Genomic DNA, 16,228 nt, shown 5'->3' with positions numbered 1-16,228 from the left:
AGGATGCTGCCTTTGCCAGGGGAGCCTCTTCATGGAATTACTGACCCCAGCAACTCGTTCGTGCCCCCACAGCTCAGAGCATCACCCCCACTGCAGCCAGCACTCAGCAGCTGGGGACAGCCCTGCTGAGGAGATCTGGGTGAGGGAACAGCAGAGATGGTGGAGTCAGCTCCACAGCTTTTTTTAACTCAGTTAATTTTGGTGACAGTGACTCGGGGTTAGGAAGCAAAAATTACTCAAGCCAGCTTCACTGATGAAGTCAGCCTGTCATGAAGCTACAAATTATAATATTCTGGTTTCAAGAGGCAGGAATCTCACCAGAAATAAACAAATTAAACATAAGTAGTTTACAGATGAGTGAAGAAACTTAACTAAGTTTTACTGCTAAGTACTGTATTTCTTCTGTGAAGAAATTGTGAAAACTGAAATTATAACAGGATCTTTAGTTACAGTGTAACTACAAGATTGTACTGTTGTACTTCAGTAAGTATTGCCACAAAATCATGCAAAGAGAACTGATCTCTGAGTTAATGTTATCAATTCGCTGTTAAATTTCCAGACTGAATAAATGCAGAAGTGGCAAAGTATCTTCTGTCTCTTCAAAATATAAAGTCTTGTTGCCTTCTTCTGCCTGTGATGTTTTGGACAGCTTCTCTACAAATATGGCAACCATGCAGACGTGCTGCTGAACTCTTCTCCTCCCCCAGTGTCCTTTCCACTCCCTGAGAAGGCTGCTGCAGGAATTACTTCTCTAAATTCTAATCTCATGTCCTGTGTACTAAGTTAATACTTGCTGCATAAATTGATTCCAACCCTTACAAATGCCAGCCAGCAAGGGAAGGTATGACAGTGTAGTAAAGGAAAGAAGGAGTTTGTACATGCAAGTATTCAAAAATAGGATATATGCCAGAAAGAGTGTCAAAGAACAGAGACACAAAACAGTCTTCAAGTAGTACAACCATGTCAAACACAGCAACCAAATACAAACATCAGAATAACTTAGAAGAACTTGCTTTGCAAAGTGATAGGAATTGAGACTTAACTCCCTAAAATCAATCAAGGTGAGAAGTACTATTTATAAGTCAACTAAAATACATTTTTTCAATAACTGCAGCAAACTGGGTATATAACCTTGCATAACCACCCTCATGTTTAGTTGTGATGACATCACAAATTACTCTTGTGTGGACAGTACTTAGTGACACACATCGAAATCTAAATCTCAGTTTCTCTTTAACTGGATATAACATGATCTGATTTTCAGTGAAGGATTTACTGTAAGGTGCCTGCTTAATTACAGTTTGGCTTGATCCTTAGTAAGAAGTGCTTTTCTGGGTTTACTTTTGGTTTATTTGGTAGAGATTTTAGGGTTCCGTTAATCTAAAATAAATTAAAAAATAACATTAACAAAACACTCACCACTTACAGCATTAAAAATAATGCTTACATTCACAGAATAATGTGCAGAGAGGTCTTACATCCAGAGGAAATCTTTGTGTGTGTGTGCCCTAACAGAATCAGTTCCCCCCCAAAAAAAGCACAATTGGCCCAATTAAGATATAGAGATATTTTTAGAGCTATTGGGATTTTGTTTTAAGGGGTCATCTGTATTTCCAAGTATCTAAATGCTATCAATAGACAAGAGATATGTCAACCTGAAATTACAGTGTTCATGTTATGGCAGTGTTCCAAACTGTGAACCTTTAACATGAGTTTACATCACTACATTGGCAAAATGAGCACAGAAGGTTTTAAAGATGGCAGGAAATGCACTTCATAATGCAATATTACCCCATAAGTCTCACCTCTTTTGGGAGCAAGGAAATGAAGTCTCTTTGAAACTGGGGCTCTATCACTTGCATCATGTGTTTTACTTGTGTTGGTTCACAACTATCAATGAGTTCATCTAAAGCAAGTAACTTCTCTGGTCCACTCCAGCTCTGCAAGGGAAGAGGAAAGAAACAATGAGCTTAGTTTAACAAACTGGTTTGGTTTATATCAGTAAGTGCCACTGCTGTGCCAACAAGGCAAATTAAGTTTCCTCATCGAACTATATACAAGCATATAAAAAGCCAGGAGATAAATGCTCATGCTAATGACACAAAAATGAGGAGTTAATCAACACAAAATATTCAAAATTACTACACTAATTCATAAGCTAAGAAAGGGTTTGTTATATGCATACATACAGATTGGCAATTAAATAGATAATAATATTTAGTAATAATAATTGAATTAATTAAGCTTCTTTTGAAGCTGATGAAATCTACACACATGCTACAGACAACAGAGGGGTTGCAATAGAATGAACTCCCTTTCTCTGTTGTGCATTCAAGTGAGATGATAGCTTTTAACCTTCATGTTTCATTTGGTAGACCAAAATCTTGAAGTAAGAGGAAAGGAAAGTAAAAAACTTTCTTGAAAAGTACATTAGCTTACTCTCTGCTTGTTACTACAGTGTGTCCCTAAGTGACAATGTTGTAATTTCAGAATCCTGGCTGTAAACCAATGCATATTTTGTAAGTATCAACTTACACTTGAATAAACAGAGAATTTTGATTGGTAATTTTCTTACTTCACATTTTTACTAATGGGTGCTATAAAATTTGAAGATTTTAATAAGGCACTCAATTGTGAGCATAGCAGATTAGAAGTATCGTTTGTAGGAAAAAAAATAGTAACTTAATATACTGAGGATCTAAAAATCATGTCTTAAACTCATTTGTGCTCATCAAAGAGCTTTGATTCGTTATATGAAAACAATTTAAAGAAAAAAAATTACAAAAAAAAAACCCTAACAGCTATTGCTAGCTGATTTAGCAACAGAATTAGAGCACAAATAAAGTCTTAGAGAGAAAATGAGACATCACACTTTTTGAGAGCAGATTCACATTTCTATTCTCAAATGTCTCCTAGAGTGACATTTACAAGTAAATTAGCACATACAAATGATATTACAGTTACCATAAGAGGCTAACTCAAATTTCAAAAAAGAGGGCAAGATACCTTACAATTTAGATTTCTGTATTAGTCTGCCATGGATCTCAGGACCTTTATTACTCATGCTCTAAATCTCTGTTCCCTGGATTTGACTCTGACAATTCACTCTGGTCTCCACAATACTGCAATGTTAGTGTACTGTGCAGTTTCTGCCAGAACAATGGGGCAAGTGAAGAAGAAGGTGGAATTTCTGAAAGTGAATGGAAAGCAGATAAATACCCAGCTTTACTCAACACAGAAAGATCACAGTATTGCATCATTTCTCCCTAATTAAAATATCAAAATACTTGAAATGTCAGTAGAAGTATCATTTACCCAGACGATGGCCATGGGGACGTTCAGGTGACCCGAGTCCCTCATGGCAGTGGGGGTGGCTCCGTTATGGAGCGAGCACTCTCTGGGACTGTGTGGGAGCAGCCATGCACAGCAGCTGCCTCAGCCCACTGCCATGCCCCTGCCCTGCAGCAAATGTGTGCCAGGTACTGCACAGCCTACCCTAATGGAGCAAGAGGTTCCTGACCTGAGCCTTTCCACACACTGTGGGCAATTGGTAACATGGTTTAAGCTGGCAAGAAAACATTCCCCATCACCTGTGTGAATTCAGTGTCACCATGGGAGATGAGGGTTTCTATGTCCCATACCTAATACCTCAGAATATTAAAAAGAAACAAGACCGTCTCAGCCAAAGCTGCACCAGTGCTGTTGTAAACAGCTTTTAATATAAATTTCTTTCAATAGAAACATTTGCAACACAGAGCAGTTCTCCATAAATCATGCACTGAAGAACTGTTTATCTCACCAACTTTCCAACTGCTGTTTGTTTCATTAACCCACAGCTTAGCTGGTGTTAGGTACAAACGTTTGCAGTCTTTAATGTCATCTGTCAGCCGTGTTTGAATTTAGGAAAATTAAAAAGAGGGAAAGCAATCCTTGTGCTACTTCCTTATAAATTTCCAAGGTCAGTCTACTCGTATTTTATAAGCAGCTACATTTACTAAATTAGAACTCTGCCTGAAGAGTGTTGTTTGCTGCTGTGGCAAATGTTGCTAGCAGTTACCAACATGTTATTGATTAATAATGTCACTGTATGCTATCTTAATCTGTAACTCTCTTACACTTAGTTGGTTTTTAAAACTTAATACAGATCTGGACAGAAAAGGGAAAAGATTCAAGAATGGGAAAGAGTTGCTAATGACTAAAAGCAGAACCCTCTTTTATCTGTCTGTCATCATTAGGGGATGGGTACAGGCAGCTTCCTACAGATCTTCTTAAGCAATCAACTGCTACAAAATGTTGTCTCTAGGACATTGTTCCCTCAGTTTTTCACTTAAGCAAACAAATCTCCAGCTACATTTGGTAAGGGGTCTCTGAGGGAAATGTCTGGCATGGAAAACTGGGAGGAAGCCTTGCCAGATGAACACAACTGTTCGCATTAATGAAGACAAGATTTGTAAATTCTGTTTCTGGGCCCCATAGCTTGATCTGTTTGCAAGAAAACTGCATATAGCTCACTAGGCTGAAAGGATAAGGAATAACTGCGGCCTTGATGAGAAACAACTCTTTCTTTCCCTTTTGCAACACTCCCTTGTTGCAAAAGGGAAAGAAAAAGTAACTGTATGCCAAACAGTTGGCAAAGTTTCAAACCTTGTAGATGACCAGAGACTTTTACAACTGGTGGCATCGTGACCAGACACCTTGGGTTTCTACCAGGCAATTGCCTTTCAAATTGAATATCCTTGTAAAGAATATACTTTATCTTCAAATTACTTTTGCTTAATTGTCTCCCTTTGCTTTCCTTGTCTTCAAATCTGAAGTTTCATTTTAATGTAAAATTATTACTAAAGCTTTTATTATGGGCAGAGGTCCCCTTAGAAAAGATAACTCCAGGATTCACTCACTCTTAGCCCTTGGGAAGCTAGCAGGGCCCACTGATACTGCTCTTTGAATGATTTCAGAATCCTAAAGAAACACCCCTCTTTGGTCCCATTTCCTGAGGAAGGTTTTGATTTTTCAGCCAAAGCCTTTTGGCTGTTCACCATTTCCTCATCCAGTAGAGCAGCTGCTGTAACGATGGCACTACCTAACTGAAATACATCCCTTCTTTTCCCCCTTCCCTTTTTTACAATCAATATAAACAACATCTTTGCTGCTTCTACAACTTCCATCTCATACCTTCTGTCTGACCTGCACCTGGTTTTTTTTATAATAATCTGTTTCTGCACCTCTCCTCTTCCATGACCTGCACTCTTCTATTGCTCAGCTCTCATCTGCTACCTTCAATTTGTACAATTACATCTTGTAGCAATTATATCCTTTTGCTATAATAGGTATATTAAGGACAATCTATTTTAAAGAGTTTAACTTCAGGGTGCTATTCTCCATTACTAAATTCTGTTAATGGAGGTCTGTCCTTACTGAGACCTGCAGAAGGGCTCTTCTTGGAGCCTGCTTCTGTCCAGCTCTTGGATCTGTTATCCAAAACCCTGCCATCTCCCACCTCGAGGGTATCTCAGTCTGGATAAAAATAGCATATAAGCACTGAAAGAAACACCATCTACAGCTGTAGAGCTGTACAGCAAGTAGTTTGTCACACCAGGAGGGATTCAGGAACAGCTGGTGCTGAAGTCCCCTCATTAACCCATATCTGAGTCTCAGTCCCCAGTCTGGTCCCCTGGGCCAAACATTTGCAGCACATCATGTGGAGGACCTTGTCCATAGGAGCTGTGAGTGGCTCAGACCCTACATCCCTGCTAGAGGTTGGACAATGTAGAGCTTCTCCTGAAAGCAGCTGAACTTGTATGTAACAAAACTGCCAAGAGAGCCAAACCAAAGGGACAGGCAGGAGAGCTGCTCTGAGTCTGCAGGACTCCTCTGAAACAAAGCAGTAATGGTGGTGCAGCCAAGAGGGGCATGGAGCTGCAGTGCAGATCTCTCCAGAGCTGCATGTACAGGATGCACAGAAACTCCAACCCTTGACCTAGCCCCAGCACAGAACATAGAGCAGAAAATGCTGCAATGCTGGTTATGGGACAATCTTTATGCCTGCTTCACATAAGAGGTGGACTTGCACATGTATTCATTCCTGAGCATCTTTGGAATGGAGAATGGTAAACAATTTGAATTTAGGTGACTAAGCCAACTATTTACGTTAAAAAAAAAAAAAAAAAAAAGAACAGCGCTCTTGCCAGCTAGATATGGCAAAAGCATTTTATGCTTCCAGTTGTAGGTAAAATGATAGCATTCACTAGTTGTTCAAAGTGATTGCCTACATTGGTGTATATGGAACAACTTTTCAAAATCAATTTCCCATGAAAATGCCAATTTTTAATAAATTACTTAAATAAAAAAACCCAACAACCTAAGTATATGAAGCAGGAAGAATGGAGAGCTTAGTAATTTTTAAAGCAAATACCAACTCTGACTGAACTTAGCACCCAGCTGACTTTTTTTCCTTATGGCAAGCAATTTGGTGACTTAAAACTTCTCATAAAGGAAGGCATTTTGTAAAGACACACTTGGGCACTGGGTTTTAAAAACTCTTAAGAGTGGATTTTAAAGACCTGAAGTCAAGAGCCACTGCAAACCAGAAAAAATAAATAGGCCTTTAAGAAATTAACTGGTTTGAATCTAATAAAATTCCTTTCTAGTCTTCTCTCCAGACTTCACTGAAATGCATCTACAACTTTATTTTTAAGGGGAAAGTGTAACTACACAATTGTTTCTCTCTTCTGCATTATTTTGTTCCTTAAAAATAAAAGGCTTAGATCAACTGTAAAATGTAACAACGGGAAGTACATATCAAAAGTAAATTAAAAAAAACCCTTATAGAACATCTTAAGTTTTCTTAATAATTGCAAAGTGGTCTTGATTTTATCTGAAAAGAAAATACAGGAGAAGGACTGAATGCCAACATACAGGTGAGAGTCCTCAAAATAGCTGAGGATCACTGGTCACTGCCAGTTTGTATGCCAAAGAACAGTTCTACCTGAAATAGTACATATGTCCCCCAAACATGCCTCTAGAAATTTAGCTTTAAAATTAATTGGAAATATATTTTCATATAAAATGAGAGAGCTATTAAGCTGGACTAGCAAGTACACAGTACAAAAAGAAAGCTCTCTCATTCCTGTTTCTCTACAGGAAAAACTTTGTATTGCAAGAATGATGCTGCATGTGCCATTTAATCCTGCCCTTTGGGCAGAGCTACCTCCCCTATGAATGTGCTTTTATCATTTGGCTGTTTAAGACTTGGCCCCTTTCATGAAACTCATGTGAAAAATAAGCACATAGAAAATGAGGAGGCAAGCAGATGTAACACTGAGATAGAGCTACATGACTCTGAAAGCTTTTCTTCAAAAGTAAGGGACTCCCTTTTGTGACTACAATAAAAACTATCAGTGACAGACGTGATCAATAAGTGCTGCTCAATGATCTCCAGTTAGGAGAGGCCTCCCTTTCTCTCTCAATAGTATAGATCAGCACTTAGGCATTTAGTACTGTAACTAAGTATTTTGACCAGTTGAAACTGTCTAAATACATATGTATTGAAATATGTTTTCTACATTACATACTGTACACATTTGTCTACATAGGCAAAATTTTCATGGGCTTATAGACTATATCATAACCAAACAGACAATAGCATTGCTCTTACTGTCGTGGGTGCCTGCACCACTCTCAAACACTTCAGCCTGTCATAGTCTTTTTCAGAAATATGTAACTATCACTAACTATCAATCTTACATAAAAAAAGTAGGTTACATATTGTCAGTAACAAAATAGCTTTTGTTAGTACAAATGTTTTAGCATTACAAAATGTTAAAATACAATGTAGTATTACACTACCATAGAAATATAAGTAGTACCATTCAAATATGATTCTTAGGGGTTAAAAAGACATATTTTTATGAACAGTCTCAAAAAAGATACACCACAGTAATTAAATGTGAATATTTTTAAGAAATTGAATGATGTGTACAAGAATCTTAATTTCAAGCTTCCACTGGTTTAAGCAGATCATAAATGTATAAAAATAAAGAGGAAAGAGGTTCTACATTATTATTTTAATGTTCAGAACTGACAGTGATTGAGATCAATGGTATTATGTGGCAGCATGAATCAAGCCAAAGCACACTTGTGCCTGCAAAATTGTATGATAGATACCTGTATCTACAATATTGTTCTTTTATCTTTGCCTGTTACAGTAATTGAAACAGTGCCTGTATTTGTTAGTTGCTCCTTTTGAAAATGCTTTTAGAAGGAACAGTTTATTAATCAAGATAGGAAGACATAATATTTCCATTTTTCAAATCAATGACTAAGATTCATCCCTGCTTCTTAAAAATACAGAGCAAAATGTTAAGATCTCCATGGTACAGGTTGTGGACTAGAAGCAGAAGCTTGCCCCAGACTTTGCTTGTATTAACATACACAAAATTGTCTCAGGTGTTCCCTGACTGGTGTCCAGGCAGATTTCAGTTTCAACCTGTGCAAGTGGTCCATAGCATTGTCCTTCACATCTTTTCTTTTGCCCAGGTAAGTAATTTTTAGGCATTGCTGAAGGCATTTTAAAAGATATGAAAAACCTCTTCTTTTCCTCCCTCCCTTCAGCTGTGTACACATGTGCTGGCTGACACGTTCAGTACACAGAGATCAGTAAAAATACACACTTGAGTTTCCTTTTAATCTATTTTTGATAAACTTTTCTTTCTATTCTTAGAAGACACCAGACTTGTGACAAATCTAGAGATATAACTGCATTGAAGCAAACCATGCATTAAAGCTTACTAATCTCAAGCAAAAATGGCTTGAAGCCATGCAGGTAGCCCTCACACACTGGACAGACTTTGAAGAAGATGTGAAAACATTAAACATAAAGGATTACATTATTAAGAAAGCAGTTAAAGCTGTTATTTTTTGCTGAAACAGGGAACAAGCATTCCTTAAAGTTGATGCCCATTTGTTATTGCAAGAGAACACGAAATCAGTGGCAGAGACATTCTGGGATGTATAATGAGGACCAACTCTACTGAAGCGCTCCCTTCCATAAACCATGGAGGCAGAGCTGCTTCAGATGCTTATTTCTGCAAGCATGGTTACCTGAAACATTTTCAGCCATTCCTGGAGGCCGGAGGGTGGCTGCACGGATGTAATGCGGCGCCGCTGCTGTCCCTGGCCGTTGGCTGCCCGCAGGTCCCCAAACGTCGTCGGCGTGGCGGAACATGGCACCAGCCCCGTGGTACTGCCACACAAATGGAAAGTGACAGCCATAGGTAAAACATCAAGGAAAATTCACACGAGAACAAAAAAATTTTAGTACATAATTTGCAACTATTACTTAAACTCTTTAGCTTCACACAAAAGCATTAACATGAAGAATTGTTCTGCTGGTCACTCAAGAGGTCAGCCCCTCACTTGGATAAAACTGCCTGCTTCTACCACTGCAGTGCCACCCCTCCAACTAGGAGATAAATAGCTATCACATTTCAAGGCTGAAAAATTATCACTCTGTAAATTGCTCAGCAAGTTGTGTAAAGATACAGGTTTACATATTCCTTTCCCTGCCAGAGTATTTCCTTTCCTTCTGGGCTACACTGCTGCCTCTGATGAGGGATGTAGGAAGCCAGATCTCAGAGTTTCTCTTGTATGTGAAATGTGCTAGTGCTGCTTCATCTCCAAACAGAAAGGAAAAAAAATATATTTTTAGGTTTTAGTATATTTTGTTGACAAAGAGCTAGTAATATCAAGAAGTTCTAGTGTCTTAGTGGTCTGGAATTGGGCTTTGAAATACTCTATATGGTCTTTTAAAGTTGGTGTGTTGATGGAATGACACAGGAATTAAATGGGGGGTGTGTGACGTGAAAAGGAGCCAAAGGTGCTCTCTGAATTACGGTTTGATTTTTTTCACTCTGACATGTTAAAAACCAGCTCATTCGTATGGAATGGAGCTTTTAACAGAGCTGGGATTAAGCTATTATTGGGAGAGTCTAAAAAAATACAGCTGACTATTTTTCTGGCTTGGGTTTTTTTTTTGTTTGGTTGGTTGTTTTTTCACTTTCAGGCTTAGGTGTTTGGTTTGTTGGGTTTTTTTTTTTTGGGGGGGGGGGGGGTTGGTTTTGTTTTGCTTTTTATAATAATGTAAAGTACTTCATTCACAGAATATCAAAGCTGTATTCCCTAGCAGGAAATATAGTACCCCAGTAGTATTTGCACAAGCATGAACACTTTAAATGTAGTGTGAGACTTCAAAAATCCCTCTGCTTTTTTGTAGGATAAACGCAGCTTTTTAGTAGGCTTGAGCTTAGAAGGTTTACTGATTTTTTTTCAGTGGCTACAGGAATAGCTTTAAATGATGCAAGGCAAGTTCATTTTAATATTTACCTCATTATGCTCTACAAATATTTCACTCTACTCTTCCTTGTTCTGAAGGACAATCATAGCATGTCCTAACATTTACCCAAACTGGTCAAGAAAAGTAAAGACTGGTTTGAGCAAGCCTATTTTTAACTGTTCATTTTGCTGAGTAATAACAGAAACAGAAGCTGGTATGAAAATACTGTTTCATAGATGAAGGATCCTCCTAATGGCATTTGTTTACTGACTTTACCTGTTATATGCAAACAAAGTTCATCAGCTGGTCAATTTTAGAATCCCTGATCCTAGGGAAAATGGAAACAAGCAGACACAAGAACTGCATCATTTGCCTACATATTACTCAGATAAAACCAAATCATAGAGTTTAAGGGAGGAGGATCAAGTGTTACTTAAGTATTCTTTTATGCCAGTAACTACTCAAAATCCAAGTAATGCCAGTTAAAAGTATTTTTTAAAATAAAAATGTGATTTTATAGCTTAGTCATTCTAATCACCTGCATAGAGATCCAGCACAAGGCCTATCATTCAAGGTCCAAAATAAGGCACTTGACATTAGCTTTTCTTGGCTCTGAGCAGTATGTAGCCTTGAACTTGCCCCAGTAGAACTGTTACACTTTACTTTCTTCTGCTGTAAACTGGTTCTTAGTCAAAAACAGTTATTCAAAACAGGATCTAAAAGCTTCTTTCCTTTCACCTCAGATTAAAGCACAAAATACTTGTTTGTGCTCCATTTTTCCACTATGTTTTCATCCCCCTGAAACAACAAGTCAGGTCTCTGTGGAAGCTGGACAAGTCCAGCAGTTCCTCTGAACCCAACAGGCACACTTGACAAAAAAGCATGTTTTCTTTGTTGTTGAACTGTTTATTCTTCTGGGAGTGCAGAGAACTCCCCCTGTGTCACCTGAAAAAACGGTGTCCAACAAGAGAGTTCTTCCATTAGACAGACTCAGAAATCAGAAGACACCACCTGCAGGCTTGGGGGGATGTGGAAGCTGCAACAAGTGCCTCTCAGCAACAGCATATCACCTCCTTTACTCTGCTGCAGCATTTACACATCTGAAAAGTAACCCTAGGACCTGCTGCCTAACTTTTCACTCATCACCTGATAAAACTCTTAAAGGAAGAGAAATAAAATATAAACTACTTAAAGCGTCATCAGCGACTGAACACTACTATAGTGAGTTCAAAAGAAGTGCCATTTCCAGAGAGCCTTGGGAGGCTCATGGGAGGGATTATGCTTCTAGTGGGGAAAAAACGCAAAATAGTGTAAATCCAAACAGGATGGGAAGCAGTGTAACTTCCAAGCACAATTGTTATGGCAACGACATAGTAAGAATGCAGTTGTAAGGCGTGCAACCAGAGTCCTGCTCCGCTGCTGCTGCTCATGGTTAGGAGTGCTTTACCCCACGAAGCACCTGACGGGAACAGCAGCAGCTATTTGTGCTTCCTGGCACCACACAGGAGTAGCAAGGAAGCAGAACAGAACCCCTAATACTTTCACATTGCAGATAGCAAGTACGTGTGTGTGCCTGTTAAGATCAGATGGTCTGCTCTGCCTACATGAATTTCCATTCTCTCATTCCTGTTACCATAGCAAAGTGATACATTTGATCACAATTTTAATAGTCTTAGGGTTTATCGTTATGTCCCTTTTTAAAATCTGATTGACTTTATTCCCAAGAATGCTCCAGCCCTCAAAAAGTCTCTTTAAGTAAATGGGCATGCTATATTTAGAATGAAACACAAACCTCAACTGAAGAAATGCAAGTCTAGCTACTTCATTAAAACTCATCTTCAGTTCACGTAATTTAAATTAGCAAAGCAATATACAAATGCTGATACCACCTCTTCTTTGCTTTATAGTGTTTTAACATTAAGAGGAGCTTAATTAATCAGGCTCAGCAATTGGAAAGACAGGATATATGCAGGAGTCAGGATCCAGTGATCTGTCATTTCATTTAATTACCTTGTGTATTCTGAGACTTTGCAGGGTTTCTTTCCCAGAGAGAAAGAACGGACCTCGGATCCATGGTCCAACTTTCTCTTCATCTGCAAGGTGAGGGAAAAAGAGTAACAACACGGATTTAGTTACACAATCAATCTTACTTATGTGTACTTCTGTAAAATTAACACATTTTTACCTTCTACTTTTATACCAAATTTCAAAATCTGACACTCATAAAATGACTTACAGTAGCATTTTATTTTCTGAATTCAACAATATTTGATACCTATTTTATAGAGTGCATGTATGTATTATTGCTCTTTTAGGGTCCAAAATCTATTGGAATTACATTATTTTAATTTCCAAATTGTGTGAAAGTGTGCAGAACTGTGTTAATTTATTTTGTGTTGGTTTATTCACTAAGCTGCTCTCTCTCTGTCCTCCCAGGAGAGGAGGGAAAGAACTAAACCAAAGCCCTGGATTCTTTTTGTTCAGGTTCATTGCTTAGTCTCCCATTGAAATGGTTACATTTTAAGTAGCCTGTCTGCATTATAAATAATATTTATTTCAGGGCCTAAAAGAAAAAAAAAAAAACAAAACTGTATCTTTCCTTTTGTATATACTTTTATTTTAAAGCTGTACATTGAACACATTTATAAAACTGAGTGACAGATTAACCAGCATTTTTCCAAGAAGGGCAAGGATGAAAAACACTACACCCCAGTCTTGAATGTCACCCACAATTAGATATGATCAAAACCAAATAATGAACAGGGCAGCTGCTAGAAGGGAAAGCCAGACTGCAAAAATTACCAAAGAGATGGAAACCAATGAAAGCCATATTCATCTAGGCAGACAAATAGGGATTACTTTCTACATATTTGGGTAATCTTTAACCACAGACTTTTGGACTAAATGAGACATACGTGTGCCAAATGCAACTTCTGAGTTTTTGTTGATTTTCCTATTTTTTTTTCTGAGATGCAATACACCACAACAGTTTAGCCAGCAGAAGAATGTTTACTGCTGTTTACAACTGTGAGCTGCAAAATACATAAACTACTTGTATTACATTTTGACTTTAGTATAATCATTTGCTTCCTTTTTTTAAGGTTTCATGTTTAAGATAGAGTTTAAAAGTTGGCACCTTTCTTACACAACTGATTTAATATTTTTAAATGTTGTATTATAATACAGTTATTTAACCATTTATTGTATCAGTCTACCTACTTGAAACACCCCAAAGCCAACAGGATTCTCTAAAGCTTATGGTCCATATACTTTTGTTGTGGTTTTGGTTACTTATACTTTGAAAATACCCTTATAGCTTTACCTAAAAACGGCCACTGAGTATCTTGTGTTCTCCTTCATTAGTGCTTACACAGGAAAGCTAAGGCTTGTTTTTATGGGAACAGCTACAACACAACCAGAAGAGCTTGCCTTGTAGCTGTGTTTTCTTGCCTATGCCTCACATGGGACACTCCATGGCATTTCAGCAGACAAGCACTGAGCCAGAACCACCCTGCATGCTGCCGAATCACCAGCCTCACCCTCACTGCCTCTCCACGCCCCAGGAGGAGCAATCCCCCCTGCTCCCCCCAAGAAAACCAGTCGCAAGGATCATTGAAAAATAATGGATACCATCTTTTATTGCTGTGCTAGGTGGGTGAGCCATCAAAATTACCGGAAGCATAAGTAAGATGTTTGAGAATGAATTCCAGTATTTGATAATAGACTTTTCAGAAAAGATTTTTCCTGTTCAAGAAAAAATTTTATTTCCAGCTTGCCTTTCTGACAGGTTATCACCATCATACTCCACTTCTGCTCCTCACAAGAGGGAGATTCAGTTTTGCAAAAGCACATCTTCAAAATAAAAAGTAGAAAGCCTACAGAAGAATAATCAGCTCTGGTGGTTTATTCTTTTGCATTAGCAAAGAAAACAATATGCATTATGTTGCCTAATAATAATTTCACCTGTTTCTTTTGGATGGGTTATTTTCAGACATTTTAGGCAACTTTCACATGGGGTCCACCACACAGAGTGACTTCCAGTATCTCAGAAGGTGCTAAGTAAACAGATGGTCAAAAATGCCGTTTATCATATGAAGAAGATAAAACTTTCTCTACAGCAGAGAGGTCTAGTGACAAGATTCAGACATCAGTGAGGTCTCTGTGTAACCAAAACACAGAAACCGTCGAGCAAACCGTCGAGCATCCCTCTAAACATTTAATTTGTCGCTAGGAAAACACAACTCCTTCAGACTACGTTTATTTATCAAACTAACCGAGACTGCTGTATAGAGAAAAATTAAAAAAAAAAAAATATATATATATAAAATGAAAAGAAGGGGCAGCAAACTGCATTCCGCATCACCGCCCGCCACCAAGCGCTGGCAGCGCTCCCCGGCAGCGCACAGACTGCAGCTACGGCCGGGCGGCAGCCCCCGCCGCCGGCACGTCTCCGCCCGCGGACCGCCGGCGCGGGGGACGCGCGGCCCCCGCCCGCCCCTCCCTGCCCTCCTCGCCCTCCGCGGCCGCGCACCCGCGGGGAGGGGAGGGGGCGGCCACTCACTTTGTAGAAGATCATCTTGAGGGTGCCGTAGAAGCCCATGGTGTCGGCGCGCTTCCCCTTGCGCGGCGGCGGCGGCGCCCCGCGGGCCCGGCGGCCGGGCAGGCGCTGGCAGTACAGCCCCTTCTCCGGCAGGTAGGTCACCGCCTCCCGCGCCGACATGCTCGGGCACGGCGGGCGGCGGCGGCGGCGCTGCTCGGCCCGGCTGGCCCGGCCCTGCCCTGCCTGCGCGGAGCGCGGCTCCCCCTGCCCGCCCTGCCCGCCGCCTGCCTCCGCCCGCCCCCCGCGCCCGCCCCGTCCCTCCCTCCCCGCCCGCCTCCGCAGCGGCGGCGCGGCACTGCGGGATGCGCGGCCGGGAGGGACCCGCGGGCCCCGCCGCCGGGAAACCGCCCCCACCCCGCGCAGAGGGGAAGAAATTTTAAGAAAACCCCCAGCGCTGCGTGGGTTTGCGGCTATTCCGCCCTTTCACCTTCCCCCTCCTCCCCCGCCCCCTTCTCCCGCACCGCCTCCGAGGCAGGGGCTGCCCCCAGCCCTCGCTCTGTTCTCTCAGTGCCGCTCTCTCCACGGTTTTCCAAGCGGGTGCAAAACAAGCTCGTTTCCACTAATTATAATTATACCATCGCCCTCGGCAGGCCTGGCCGGACTCGTCCACGACTGCATTCCGTGGACAGACTCAAATTAGTCCTTCAAAAGTGCGGGTAATTTTAGAATAATTTGAAATGCGCTACAGTTTTGCCAGGGAAAAAAAAGATGCTAAAATACCCTCTATTGGCTAGACAATAGAATAAGCGGTTTTTGAAGATTTAGTTGTTGAAAGACCCGAATCCAGCAATTATGTAATACACATTAAACTACTAATCCAGAGCAGAGCCGCGGCGGAGCTGTCAGAGGCAGGAGCGGGGTTTCCCCAGCAGGGAGGCAGGCAGCCTTCCCCGCGCACCTGGAACAGCCTGGACGCGCACACGCTCCCCTCTCCCGTACGCGGCAGCTCTTGGGCGGCACCAAGCCATCTTAGCTCGGGCTTCAAATCCTACGCAGGATTCTCACCTGTATTTCAGTGAAAGCACAAGGAAAGCCCTTGGTAATTACTTGCTAAAGAAAGCCCCTTTTTTGGTCATTCTTCACATCAACAAAATCTGTCCAGCTCACCCTTACGGCTCGATTCAAGGGCATTGAAGTTCCTGACATATGGCTGGGCTCTCAGACAGATATCTGGAACAGGCACGGCAAGCTATGCAGCTTGATTTTTAAAATTTTTATACAGACAACTCAAGCTTCAGAAATTTTTCTGTTTTTTTTTTTTTCTTTTCCCTCCTGCAAAGTTTTCTGCCCAAGTTCAG

General features: G+C 40.5%; 1 protein-coding gene across 6 annotated transcripts in view; it reads right to left on the bottom strand.

Moving 5' to 3' along the window:
- The window catches only part of FBXW7 (F-box and WD repeat domain containing 7), a 174,800-nt gene that overhangs the window by 18,314 nt on the left and 140,258 nt on the right, over positions 1–16,228 (bottom strand). For 5 of the 6 annotated variants that reach the window (XM_021530198.4, XM_085578882.1, XM_085578879.1 and 2 more), the window contains 3 exons: positions 12,341–12,423; positions 9,100–9,241; positions 1,806–1,940 (listed from right to left, as the gene is read on the bottom strand). In XM_021530198.4, the coding sequence (XP_021385873.1) occupies positions 1,806–1,940; positions 9,100–9,241; positions 12,341–12,423 (360 nt within the window). Of the gene's footprint in view, positions 1–1,805; positions 1,941–9,099; positions 9,242–12,340; positions 12,424–14,891; positions 15,111–16,228 lie in introns of those variants that run through there. The other variant, XM_021530200.4, reaches the window with a different exon arrangement.

This window comes from Lonchura striata, chromosome 4, assembly GCF_050655825.1.
Source record: "Lonchura striata isolate lonStrDom1 chromosome 4, ASM5065582v1, whole genome shotgun sequence".
NCBI classification, from domain to species: domain Eukaryota; kingdom Metazoa; phylum Chordata; class Aves; order Passeriformes; family Estrildidae; genus Lonchura; species Lonchura striata.
The sequence above is the reverse complement of the archived record's forward strand: the minus strand, read 5'-3'. Positions and strand labels throughout refer to the sequence as shown.